The 14,915-nt window shown below is 35.9% G+C and overlaps 1 protein-coding gene and 1 long non-coding RNA gene across 6 annotated transcripts in view; one reads left to right on the top strand and one right to left on the bottom strand.

Annotated features, from left to right (window-relative positions):
* LOC105834520 (nucleolysin TIAR) overlaps positions 1-14,915 on the top strand; it is a 532,534-nt gene that overhangs the window by 82,819 nt on the left and 434,800 nt on the right. For all 4 annotated transcript variants that reach the window (XM_036295528.1, XM_036295525.1, XM_036295527.1 and 1 more), the window contains exon 3: positions 6,115-6,207. In XM_036295528.1, coding sequence (XP_036151421.1) covers positions 6,115-6,207 — 93 coding nt within the window. The remainder of the gene's footprint in view (positions 1-6,114; positions 6,208-14,915) is intronic.
* LOC105829157 overlaps positions 1-14,915 on the bottom strand; it is a 257,974-nt gene that overhangs the window by 44,393 nt on the left and 198,666 nt on the right. The gene's annotated exons all lie outside the window — the stretch shown is intronic.

Here is a 14,915-nt window from a genome sequence, read left to right as displayed (position 1 = left end):
TATCACGTTTGACGTCTTCAGATATCTGTGTTCGATATAAAAATACGAAGATTTTCGTTTCACACCAAACAAAGCGATCTGCTTTAAACTCTCAACATAGGGAAAAAAGTCATGACGAAAGAGCAGGCGGACTGTTTTGCCTACGTCCTACGGTGAGCGTCAGCTATAAAAACCAGCGAAGAGAAGGAAGTAGAAACAAGATCGACGAGGATTCTTTAGTTTGAAGCGCGCGCGAGAGCGTACTGGTGTTTTTGAAAGTGCGAGATAGTACGGAGTGCACGGCACGGAATGGTAAATGGTGGATGATCCCTGGGGGAGGGATGGGGTTAGTCATAAACGGCGTGAATCGGAAGAAAAACTGCTAAACGAAAATGCCTGCCCCGGAAGATCGGGACGGACGATCTAATGGGGAAAATAATGGATTTTCGGTAGTAAAGATCGCCTGGCCAGATCTCGGTCCGTCCACCCTTGCCCATCTTACTGTGCGATTTCACTCTCCTCGCACCTAACAGAACGCAGAACTGGGACACACAAGCCGAATAAAACTTTATCTCGCATCTCGCCGGCGCGCGTCACAGCGTATTATAGTAAACTTTAGACTTTCGTCGATTAGCAAATAAATGTCTCCTGAATATTTTCTTCAACTATACAATCTCGCGCGAGCTCTTTTCAGCTAACGAGAGTATTTAAAGAAAATAATTTCAATAGGATTAAAGAATCGATTTAGTATATGTCATTTCCTTTTTAATATTTTTTTTTAAATTATATATTCTGATTATATTTCTTCGCTTTTTTTTATAGTAATTTTACACTACGTTTAATTAACAAAATGTTATACAATACGCAACAATTTTTGTACAGTTATTAATATTCAACGAGTGAATCGAAGAATCGGAAATGCGATAAGGATAGAGATTACCCTATTATCCCTTGTACAGTGGCTTCCTGGTCGCTTCCGTGAGAGGAAGTTTCGGATTCAACCGTCGTCCAAATTGACCGGACGGATTATCGAAGCTTCCTCCGGACTAATTGATTGTTTGCAAAATTTTATGCAGGTCTTGCGCATGGAGAGAGGATTTACTGTCCGTCGACACGCCAACTTCAACGTGTGCGTTACGTGGGCTCTCTGAAAGTACACGTGGCTTACCATATTTTCAACGCGCGTATAGTCACATCTACAGGAAGGGACAAGAAAAAAAAAATAAATTGTACGGCAGTACCCCAGGCGCGTGAAAGTTTCTTTCTCGTCTAAAGGTCTCTATGGAATGTTGCGTCCCGTGACGTAGTTGGCGTGGTGGTATTTTATTCCGAAATTTTCGTGTACTCTGAGGTAGCTTTTTAAGCTTGCGGCTTATGCTCCACAAAACTCGAATACCCCGACATTTAGTTTTTACCGCGATAGCCAGTTTCTCCTTATTTTATTTATTTCCTGCATATATTTTTTTAGGATCACATCCATAACGATCTAAGTTATAAAAAATAGACAAATTAAAAAAAAATAATTACAAAAATAATATAATATTAACAAATTTTCGCATTTAAATATAATTTCTTTCATAAATATTTTATTCCAAAATAAATTGCATACAAAAAGCTAAATAATAGAATGCATTTCTTGACAAATTAATTAAAGGATTAAAAATAATCTTAAAAAATACTAAGTTGTGATTGTCATTGAATAAAAAAAAAGCTGGGACGACTTTAAGATCACAGACCATCGTATAACGATTGTCTATAATATTTCTTCTTTAGTGCTGGGAATTTCGCGTCCTTCAATGCGCGCGTGTTTGATTCCGCTGCATCGACGCATAGTTCGCAATACAAAGGGGGATGATGTAACGTGGGCATAGGGGAATACGAGAGGGAGAATACAGCAGAACGGCAAGAGGAACCCTGGTAGCGTGCAGTCTATCAGAGATTAGCGGCTCGATCCATTAGGGAGTGATTTAGCTCGACGGTCCCCGAGCACTCTCTACCACCGTTCAGACAGCGCCATACTAGCCACGCCATGGTTCCACGCGTCACCACACCATCACCCTTACCATCAGTACAAATCTTGTATATGAACGTGCATGCTTGATCCAAGATCGTATAGTTAGCAACATAATTGTATAGCAAACGCGCGCTTTGCTTCATGTTATAAATTCTATTCATTGAGGTGCGAAGAATTTTCTGATTGAAGCACGAGATTCAATAGTGTTTTCCTTTCCTACAGCTTAGAAGTTAATAAATATCTAACATTAAGAAGAATATATAAATGTATATTTTTTATAATTATATATATATATATATATATATATATATATATATATTAACTATTTTACATCTTTTAAAAGATAATTGTCGTAACATTATTGCTTTCAAAATTATCTACCTATATATTGAATTAACAAAAAAAAATTTAAAAAGAAAAAATAAATAAAAGAAAACTCTTTTATTTAAAATTTTCTGTCAATATTAAAAGAATATTGATAAATATTTCGTCTGCAGAATGCAAGAGTATTTTACTGAAAAATAAGCCTTTCTTCTTAAATATCCTCTATTTACAGAAAAACACAGATAAATTCTGACTTGTAAGAACAAAGCAAAATTCAGTGTATATCAGAGTGAATGGATCGAGGATGAACCCAGGTAGAGAAGCGATTGGGTCCCAGGAGCATGATGTGTCGCACCTAATTACAATAGCTAACGCTTCTCTCTGTCCAAATACAAACATCGGACCTAATGCGCACTATTGCCGAAAGGCAGATTGTCGGATCGCACCTTACACTGGTCTGCCAATATCTATCGATATTGCTAGCCGTTAGGAGTCTATTTGTATTTACTGCTCGCTCGACGGTTAATAGCTTGCAACAGCGAAACGAATAACAGCGTATTGTATGCTTCCATTCGACTAGGCTGATTTACACCAGTCCCTGTTTAGAATTTTTTTTGTTGCTCTCCGATATTTGGAAACAAAACAGTATGTACGGTATTTTAAACTTAAATTAATCGCATGCGATTCTGTACCTTCTTTTGTTTTTGATAGTGAGAAATAAAAGTTTATCTATTTTATATAACGAAATAAGTTATGTATATTAATAACACAAAAATAAATGAAAGAAAAATATTAATTAAATTAAATTAGTATAGTACATATCAGTTCTATAAAAAATTTAGTAAAATACATTAGAGTATACGTATGTATAATATTTTAATAAAATTACATACACACAAATATATTAAAATAATTATAGAGATAAAGAAATAATTAAAATTTGGCAGTGATAAAATATTAATAGGATTTAAAAGCAGTTGCCATTCAAAATTATTTGTTTTGCATTTCATAATTAATACAAAATATTTATATATAAATAATATTTTAACATTTTGCATAGTAAATGTCTGTTATAAGCATTACTTAGTCTGAATATTATTGCATGAGAGAGAATTTAATTTTATCGTTTAAATGTAAGCACACAGAACGTAAATACAATATAACATTTTAGTTAATTATTTTCATAAACATATGCTGTTATAAATGGCAATTTGTAGCCCGCAGCGAAAAACGTTTTATCGTGAACTACCTACAAAGCAAATCGGGTAATCCGCAAGTTATAATAAAAAAATATATTACGCTATAGCTTGAAACAGCATTTCAACCGATGGACAATGAAGCCGAGATAGGTAGAAATAACGGGGATATAGGGAGAGGGTACCTTTTTGAAATGCAAGCCAATTTTCATTGTCCAGATTAATGGACGCCGCAAACGAATGGCGCCAAATAGCACATATTTTCTGGATAATATGCAGCGCTCGTAAATAATAACAGCTTTTGGTCATTTTTATATAAAAACGATTATAGGTAAACGTAGTAGCTTTTAGAAGCTTCGAGAAGTTGTTTTATTAAAATTTGTAATAATATTTTTACAATATTCTGTGTAAATAATGTCAAGAAATTCGTAATAATATTTAGAAGTGCAAGAAAAAATTTTCGTTACACTATACAATTTATGTTATCACGAATAAACCATGAAAATAGTTATTATGTTTCTACTAAAACAGAATTACTTTCTTCTGCTTTGGTATTCATTTCTTCAGATCTGTTCGTTGCCTTTAACAGACAAATATAAACGAAGACATCATTATTAAAGAAATTAAAAACTAATTGCAGATTTGTTAAACAAGTTAGCAGTAATTTTCAATCTCCCAACTTGTGAAATTGGATGTCTCGTGCTGAACGTCCAGCTTGATGCTGTCTGTCGTGCAATCGTAGTCCTTTCAGCATCAAACGAGATATTACACAGAGCTATAGAAAACTGAATCATTCCGTGTGAACAACGATTTTGACGTGGCGATTTCGATGACAGAATTTTACTGTCCGCCTCTCGACCACTGGAGTTGCCTAAGTAAATGAGATGGGAGGACAGCCAATTACCACTGAGAGCAATTACTGAGAGCAATTAACGCAAAAGTTACAATAAGTAATTAGTGCCTCCGCAAGTACTTGCTTATAATTAACTTACGTGCAGCTGCGTTTTCCCATTATCACCTATTTTTCGATGTTAAGTCGGCACCGGTTTCTGGCACGATGTTGACTATGTTGGACAGCAGAAAAAAGAGAATTGAAAAAAGTAAAATTCCAGACTCTCGACCGCATCGTCGTAGACTGTAGAAAAATTGCGTTCTGTCCTTTTTAAAAAAAATCATAGAAATGTTTAGTGGCAATGGCATAGAAATTTAATGTAATATCTCTTTTCATTAAATTGAGGCTTATACAATTTATTTATCGTCCAAGAAGACACAATTTAAAAAATTAGTTTCTTTTCCTATACAAGTACATACATAACATTTATAAATATAGTTTATATAGAGAGATTTAAAAATAATTATTTTTATAATAAAATCATATTACACATAAAAAAGGCTACATATATAATTTAAGTGTGTGTGTGTGTGTGTGTGTGTGTATGTACATAAAGATAAATTTAATTTAAACAATTTTTATTTATAATTATAGACATATCTAGGTAAAGATAAACTATCTGCAAGCACTATTTCATATCATATATCTCATATTTATATCGTATCCTTAGTATGTGCCTTGCAAATAAATGCAAGACGTTAGTACAAGATAAGGTTTACGATATATATTCCGAGAGAATATATATATATATATATATATATATATATATATCTTATCTGTAGTGCATTTCTACAAAATAGACATCAAGTTCTGTATTACGTTAACTTACGAAAAAAATTTCTGTAATCGGTTTAAAAACTTTCTATTACTAATCTCACTATCGTCAATGTTGACATTAATATAATTATTTCCTGAATTCTTATTCTGGATTTATCAAATTTATCGGAAATTTTTAATACAAATTTTTAACAATGTGTAATCTCATATTATCTTGCAGTAATAACATATGCGGAAGAGTACACATTTAAACTTAATCATATATAATAAATGTTTCCTTTTTTACGTGTAATTTCTTTGATATATGTTACCGTAATTCTTCCGTCTTCTTACAGTAACTATACATATAAAGTTATTATATTAATATCACGAGTAAAACAATAAGAGAAACCGAATAAAGAAAATAAAAAAGAGGCAAAGGATTTGTGTAGCTTAATGAACAGTTTTAAATCATTATAATATTTTATCTGTTTGTTAGTCAGGAAAGTCTAGAAATTTTCCTTTATATTGCGTGTTTTATATGTCATACGCTTTTAATAAAATTTTGATATTTCTTTAGAGTAATACTGCATCCTTCTCTCTCTACGTGTACATATAATCTCCACTAACTAAATTAATAGATTTCGGTTTAAATAGTGTAGCGATACAATTTATATTATATATCCTTTTCTACAACTATTCCGAAATTTAAAAATATTCTGTATACTAAAAACATTAAAATTGTTGCAGATAATTTGATACAATTTACAAAAAATAAAACTTTTCATAGCATAACAACGTTTATTAAATAATAAGCATAATTAAATAATAATGTATCTCTCTCTTTCTCTTTTTCTTATATTCTTTTTTTCTTTTGCTTTTTCCACTTCTTTCTTTTATTTGTACAAATGATGTTATGCATGCATAAATTAGTATTTCAATTATTATTTCAGCCTGGAAACGATGCCTATGCATTTGTGGAGTTCACGGATCACATAACAGCTACCGCAGCACTGACACTTAATCAACGTCTTTTTCTAGAAAAGGTATGTGGCATCTACCCTGCATTTACCTTGCAATTTTTAAGAAATTCTTTTAACTGTAATTTTTATGATTTACTAGCTATTCTAAACTTTTCTCAGAATAATACTTTTACATTATTTTTATTAAATATATTCAAATATACTTAAATATAACAAATGAAAAGAAGTAAATAGACAGAAGACGGAGGAAAAGACGTAAAATTGCAATAAAATTTACCAACTTATAAATACATTGTAAGTTGACGGAGAATAGGATATACTAGTTTTGGCCATGCTTCTCTCTCTCTCTCTCTTTCGCCGCTTTGGTCTTTCCTCTCACGTTCTCCTTCGTCTTCCTGCGTCATATTCGAATTCCATGTGCAGTTAAAGTTCGCCGGTTGACGGTTACCAGTAGTTCGCGGGGAACGTCGGCGGCGGTTGCGAGTGAATCAACGACAGTAGCGCGCAAGGACAAGTCTGCGGTCGGGGGTGAAGCGGGGTCGTGCTCAAGGGGTCCGCTCGAGGTTGGGAGAAGGTATTGGGATCCGGCTGGAATAGCTAATGCTCGAATATGTCATAGTTTGGTGGGATGTGGTCAGAATTATACATGCTACACGATATATACGCCAAGTTACTTCATTCTCCTCCATTGCTCTCCTATTACCATGCACCTCCCGCCGGTTCTTCTCCTACTCTTACCCCATCTCTCCACCGTCTCGTTTCCCCATGCCTACCCGCTCATCTCTACGGTCCTTCCTGACCTCGGCTTCCTTCTCCCGTTCGCGGCCTTTCGCGGCCTCCATTTCGTACACACCACCACCATCAACACCCTCCAATTCGCCATCCTACCGCGACGTATATCGTAGCCCGTAACGCAGAGAGTTACTCGGTTAGTTTAGATTCGCTCAAGCAAGTTTTGATGTCGTGCACGCCTACCCCGCGATCCTCTCCGACCGCCTAACCCCTGGCCACCGAACGTTCTTCAGGAAACCTAGTGTTACCTTCCATGAGTCACTCGCTAGCACAAGATTCTCTCTTATATAGGTTTCTCTCTGTCTATCAATCTATCTATCTCTATGTTTCCCTTTCTCTCTTCCTTACTCTCTCTCTCTCTCTTCTTCCTCCCCCTTTCCATTCGCATTCTGTGTCCCACTTTTCCTTAAGCCTCCGTATTCTCCAAAGAACCGTCGAGTTCGCTATTACCGCCGACACATTACTAATGCCGAACTGGTCGTAATAGATTGGATGCCTAGAACTTGGATATGCCAACTAATGTAGCAGACTAACCCCCTTCGCTCGTCATTCTCCCCTCGTTCTCTGCACCACCCATCACCCTACGTTTCTGCGTATGTCGCACTTCGGCGAGCGTAACTAGAGCGTGATCGTACCGCGCTCTAGCTAAACTTTCTTGAAAAATAATGTCTCCTTATAATTCCCCATTTGATAGTTCAAATGTATAGATTAATTACAAAATAAATACTCCTCTTTAAATCTTATTTCTTTTAAACATTATGGATTAAAATGATATTATCAATTCAAGTTATTCATAAAAGTGCTACATGACGACCAAAATAGTTGAAGAAATTAGCTTCATATAAATAAAACATATAATTTGCCATTCTTCCTAGCGGCGATAATCGCGGGAACAATCTCTTTTCGTGCCGAGTAGACTTCTTATTTCTCATTAGGACCTCTTGCGAGAGATTTCTAGCGTCATTGAGAATAAAATTCTTACAAACCTCGCCAGCAACCTGGCTGAAAGGAATTCGGAAGTAAGTCGGAGCAGAAGTTCGGCCAAAAGAAGAATTTCTTATGCACAACGGAATACCTATTCCGCATTGCGGTCCTAAGCGTGCAGCCGAGCGGCGCGATCGCTAAGGAAAGCGCGCCGGCATTTCGCTATGTAACGAGGGGAATTAACCCCCAAGTTTAAGCGCGATACAGCCGCCGACTTTACTTTACTTACCTACCCGTGTCCCACACCACTGAATTTTACCCCCTTCGCCACCGCTCTGCCGCTACTGTTTCCTCCCGTCTTCTGCAAGCCCCATACAGTACAGTCTCTGCGTCGCTCGTTAGCTCGAATTATACTTGCACGTGACTTCGCCAGAAACGTTATACCAGGCGCGATCGTGCGTAGCGAGTAATTCCCCGCCGGGGTTATTAATATGGTGCGCCTCGTTTCTCAATCTGCAGCCGTTTAATTTTCAGTCGATCCGCGTATCAGAGGGTGCTAGGTATTTCAACTGATGTGACCGTAGCGAGCCCGCGGACCAATGTAGAGGCCTTTGTGTAAACGACATTACGGTTGTGTTGCTGCAACGCGAATAGCCCGCTGTTTACCTCATTGTATTCGATTACGATGCCGGAGGTAATTAGCTCCGGCGGTAATGGTAATCGATACCGATAGTATCAATTACCTACGCGTGGGCGAAACATTTGTCTTTCTTGCTGATAATGTATCGAAACGTCGATTGCCCGGGAACTTTACACCGTAATGTACCGGCTGTAAATAGCTTCCAAGTACGGAAGTAAGGAAGATGTAAATCCTCCCTGGCTGTTTGCGGAAACTTATTGGCTGTCACGCTGATGTTTCTAATTTTCACTCACAGCTCTGAATGATGATACATCGTTCATTGATGGCCTCCGATTCTTTCGTTAAATTATTACAGCTTTTCTGTTACTATGTAAAACAAATGTATCGTGTAATCATAATTTTATTCTTTTTAATGAATAAAATCGCTTTGAAATAATTAATGTAATTATATGGAACTAATGTGACGGTACTGGAATAAATAATTATATGCATTTTTAACCTAAATAATTAATAACTATTAATAAAATAAAATATAAAATATTACACATATTAAAATTAAACAGTGGTTGAAGAATTTTTATATTTAATTATTTTTATGTACGTTTTGTAAAAAGTATAATTTAATGCATCCGTACGTAACTGTGTCGTTATTTAACTAACTATAGTAAATAGCGGGTATCAAATGACAAACAGATGACTTCCCAATTCCTTTCCATGATGTTCATAAGGAGGACGCAGATGGTAAGAAGAGGACAGTAGGTGTATATATGATCTCGTAACTTTAGCTCGGCTTTACTCTCTCCACCTTGTTTATGGATATCATCGTTGTCTTGTTTGTGAATAATATAGTGTGCTTCCCGAACGTGCAGCTTGTACATGGGTTGGTTGACAATTGTACCAATCTCTTAACAAGAGCAATCAAGGATATAGCACCGGATGTTGATATCTTCTCTAGTTTAGAAACACATTCGGAATGTGCAGAACATTCTAGCAACAGAAATTAATTACTACTTCAATAAGCGCTATTGTAAACTTTATCTTTGTAAAATTTGGACAGATAAGTTTCAAAAAATTTATTTAAAATTATTATTAAATTTCTGTTTATAAATATAAAGAATTAATATAAATTTAAGAATATAACATCTTTTAATTTTGCGTGCAATAATTCAGTTATGTAATTGAAATTAAGTAGTATCTTATTCTGTTGCTACTTCTATTCGACTTCAAGTTAAAATGACATTACACCTTACATAAAAGAAACGATTTATGGTATAGTAAAGCCTTCACTCTTTCGGAACAATGCGTTCAAAAAGAAGAGCGTGGATAGAAGCGTGTTTACTGGCGTTACACTCTTTGTACTCGATGGCTGGTGATGTAACGGTTGACAATCTGTGCTAACGTTTTGACAGAGAATGTGTCGAAGTTATGAATGGTAGGAGCCAATCTCCGCGAGGTGGATGGGTATTGTACCGCGCGTCGTGCCTCCGATGTTTTGTCTCCTCAGTTGCCCTCGAAAATCTTTCAGCCATTCTTCGGTCAACTCACCCAGCCGATAGAAATCTGACAAAATGATATTTCGTCTGAGTAAAGAAAGCTATCAAACAAATAAAATTTTATTTCAAATAAACAATATCTATAAAAGTAATAGAATATGTGTTATGTAAAGAAGTGTTATAAAAAATTTGAAAATACAATAATCTTTTTTATTGAATATAATATAAGATTAAAATGAAGATGAAGATTCTAAATTAACATTATGAATTAACGTCTTAGCAAACTTTCAGTATATTTGTTTAAAAAAATAAAGCATACTTTATGATATGAAACACATTAAGTCTTCGGAAAATTTTTTTTATCATTCATTCTAAACATGCGGAGTATAAGTAGTAATCAACAAAATAAGAAGATAGAGAAAGAGGTGCACAGAAGACGAATGAATTTCCGAAAGCTTCTTCCGAGCATAGGAAGATACGTCAGCTATGAATATCGACGAGAAGCAGATACGAGTCGCAGAAACGGAAATCAGTTGGGAGTACCAAGTTACGATTGAGATTTAAGTTATTGACAAGCTACTTTGGCGAACCTCCACTGAGATCTGGCTGGTTTATCCCGGAGGCCCACTGCCTTTTGATTTCCCTCAGGACCTAACCCTTGAGATTCTATTCTTCTGCCCACAATGAGGCCCTGCTTCATGCTACTTCATCTCCATTGTAAACGTCTCACTCACGCCAGTTCGCGTATGACAACGTGTCATACACACGTAAATCAGTAATCTTCTGATTTTTCATAACTTTTTAAACCACTTCTACAAAAATATTACACTAATGTTAAAATATTAAACTACCTTTTGTAGATTATTTATGTAATATTAAAAAATCGTGCGACATTAGCTATTGAAACAGGAAATATATTATACTTCATGTTTAATAGACTGCGAATTGAAACAAATTCATTTAATAAACATTACGGTACTTATAATACAAATATAGAAGTGCAAGCATATGAAAGTAGGGTATTAAGATATTTTTAAGATGACAATCGTCAGATCTAAAATCTGTATGAATCCTTCGTGATGGTAGTAATAATGACAGTAATAAGCTCACGAACCGCTATTACTTCGATAATGACATTCGGATTGGTATGTTGGTCTCCTTGTTTCCCTAATAAAACAGAAGTTGCTACTATTCCATCGCTTATGGTTAGAAGGCACGCGACTACACTCCGTGTCGTAAATATTAACCGCTACTTGTTTTAAAGAGAGATCGAGAAGAGTCTTGTCGATTCGATGAGTTTAGATGATTGCGGACAATTAAACGCGGGAAACGATAAGGAATATTTGCGATTTACAATCGAGATGCTAACAGTGTCGAATCTATCCTTTATATAACTTCATCATTGTTAAAATTAAAAAGTAAGTAATTCAAGATAACTAAATAGATACATAACTATAATTATAAAATTTTAAAGAAAATATTACAAAAGTTATAATTAAAATACACATTTCCTTTCATATTATCTTAAAAAAATATTGCTATACCTTTTTCATCTAATCATTATACGATAATCCAAGTAGCAAGTTATCGTTGTTCTGACATCAAATAACAACATTAATCAAAATGACAATTATTGACGCCAGCTTGCTGAAAATGTATGTACTTACGATTGGTATTATATTATAACGAGGAATACTTAAAAAGCATAGGTCTGATTAATCGTTACGATTCGTAGCGTTCTTCCAACATTTAACATTTCCTCGTTTTTCGACGAATGGCTATCCGAAAACTACTCTATCGAGGGAATAGCTGAGAGAGTCAAACGAACGATGGTCAGCAGCACGAACAGTGGACATTTCACCCATTTCCCTTCGACCCCCTTTGCCCTCAGCTCGACACGTAGTATATTTTATCGCATTACTGGCATTGTTGCATCAGCCCCCGCTGCACCTCGGCGGTTACCACTGAACGTGCAACCCCTCCCGCCCCTCCGCTCGTCCTCTCGTTCACCAGCCTCCCCGTCCGAGCCGAACACCATTCCACGAGGATTAAATATTGACTGCGATTCTGATTTATAGTAATTGCCGGAGGGAATGGCGAGAAAGTGAGATGAAACGGACCAGAGGGAGAGGCGTTGAGCGACGGGGCAAAGGGAGGGAAGCGGAAAGGGGACCGAATGGATGGGTGAGGCGCAGACTGGACGGTTTCGAGGGTAGATGGGGGGTGTCGAAGCCGGCGGTGGAGGAGGAAAGCCATTCCCGTGCCGCTTTCGCTCGCTGACAGATGCATTTGCCAAAGCGTTGCGGACGTTTCTGGCTCGTTCCACGTCGTCACGCGGCATGTTGTTATTATCGTACGTTTTTATTTAGCGTCGCGGCGCACACCAGTTACAACGTCAATACATAATGCTACATGGTGTAATCAACATGTCTGACAAATGTGTGACTTTTTCAAGGTACGATTGTACTGAGCAGATATTGTGAATGGATATCGAGAGTCACTATTGTTTGTAACTTCGTACGAAACATTTGCTGCTAAAAATCACATTACTTGAAAGACAGAGGAAGCTGATAGTTAATACTACAAAAGATATTCAATTGATCTTGAGCGTGCGTTGAAAAAGCAGACGTTTTTTTTTTTACGGAATATAGACAAAATGAACACATCTGTCAATAAAATAAAATTTATTCATCGAGGGGAGCTTTTTTCAGAAGAGTACGCTCAACTAGAAAACAAGTGCAGAGTTTTAGTTTATCTTGATTTGCAAATGCACTTTTTTCAAATATAGATATAGTAACGTCACGCTCGTAAAAATAGATCTTTTATTAATTCACACAAATTTTGATCCATCTAGTAAAAATTAAATTAAAAAAAAAAACTTAAAATAGATTTTTATTACAAAGCTTTTCTCGCCATTAAATATATAACAATTATAGATCTATTCCATTTATTACTTCAATTTGGACGTCATATTGCGAGCAACAGTTAAATACTTTATTGGCGGATTGTGACTTACGCATATATATTTGAACGATGTATTAATTCCATCACTCTCGTAATCCTAAAATACATTTATAGCCTAACTGATAAAGCCCTGTTTGCAAAACGGATTTACGATCTATATTTTGCATCGCTCTTGTTTTTTTTCCTTTTTTTACTTTGGATTACACATATTCTTTGCCACGTTGCAATGCACTCGACACGTATGTACGTATATTATTTCCCGCGCGATGGCCATATATCCCTAGTAATAACATTTTAGTACTTTCGCGCGCGCATCGTTCATCCGTGGCTTACTATCCAACTCCAAATTTTAACCCGAAATACCAGGCAGGATTTTCAGGCAGGTTTTAAAATTCTTTTTTACAGAATACGCTACATTCGCGAATTGTAATTAATTATTTGTTAATTACCGCCAATTAAGGTAAATAATGAGACGGCATGAGGGTAGGGGCGAAGGCAAGTGATACGAAGGGCAAAGGTGGGTGCGAGCGCGTGGGTGCAGGCAGAGAGACGGAAACTGGTCACCGTAGTACCGAGAACGGTGATTTAGTGAGGGAACAGCAGGCGGCGCCCGATTATTTTTGGTTTTAGCCGTGGCGGCCATTATTTTTGGTCTCCCGCTCGCCGCAACTTGGAGTCTACCCGGCCAGAAATTTAGTGTGACCGAGTTCAAGTGTGCAAAAAGCCTTGTCATTCTACGAAACCGGAGACCGCACTCAATGATAGACGAATTGCAAAGATTTTCCATGCCAATAAATGGCAATTTATCTATCGATTTACAATGGTTGCGTTAAGATTTAATAACATTCATTTAATTAATCACCAATAAGAAATAAAATGTTATCGTAAGCGCAACATATCCATGAAAAGTGTAGTAAAAATGTGAATAATATTAAAAAAAATATGTAACGTCTCACTTCTTATTGCTAGTCGTTATCTTAAATAAAACATTTACATGTAGAAAACAATTTGCGTTGAAAGTTTTCATTGTCATTGATTTAAAAACCATCACTGTGTTTAACAATTTCATTATTAATTACAATTAAGTAAAATAACAGAGTTCTGTTAATACTGATATCAACATGACTACATCTTAAGCAATTACAAAGACAGGCATATATCGGTATTGATTTACTTAGGCATTGTATTACGTTATATTGAGAAATGTGGAATGAAATATCCAGTCCCAGATGTGAAAGATTATTGTGCGAAGATAGTATGTTATGAAATGGGAGGAGATAGGCGGATATGAGTGCTCTAGGATGGAAAAAAAGCGACAGCACTTTGAGGAAAATGAAATAAATGATGGAGAATCACCCCTCGCCAACACACCAGCCGGCCCGTCAGGCGTTTTTATTAATTCCTCTCGGATACAATTAGTTGGTCTATTCGTCAGACGCTTTTCATTAACTCCCCCTTCCTACCGCTCTCTTACCGACTCCGTACCCCTTTTCCGTGCTGTCATGTACGTTATCTCTTTTTTTCACCTTCCATCTACTTCTTTTGCTTTCTCTTTTCTCAAGAGAGCTGACTATTTTAAAAAATGATATTTTTTATTGTTATTTCAGTATTCGTAGACATTGTATAATTTATAGTTGGGGGATGTTTGCATAAAAATTTAATCATTTCTACCTTTTTACATTCTATTCCATTCCACCCTTCTCGACAACAACAGTGTGATGATGAATTTTTTTCAATTTTCTAAATCTTTTATTGATATTAAATAACCGCTTACCTCACAATGTTGAGAATTACATACTACTGGATTTAAATTGTTTGCGCCACAAGCGTAGTTCTATAATCTCCACAATCTTTAATAAAAGAAAAAGAAAAAAGAGAGAAAAAAACAAGCAAATACAAAATTTTACTGTTATTACTTTTTTATCGCGTTGAACACGTCGTTTGAATCAGCATAAATT

This window comes from Monomorium pharaonis, chromosome 1 (genome assembly GCF_013373865.1).
Source record: "Monomorium pharaonis isolate MP-MQ-018 chromosome 1, ASM1337386v2, whole genome shotgun sequence".
In the NCBI taxonomy this organism is placed as follows: domain Eukaryota; kingdom Metazoa; phylum Arthropoda; class Insecta; order Hymenoptera; family Formicidae; genus Monomorium; species Monomorium pharaonis.
Note: the sequence above shows the minus strand (reverse complement) of the source record. Positions and strands in the feature narration are given on the sequence as shown.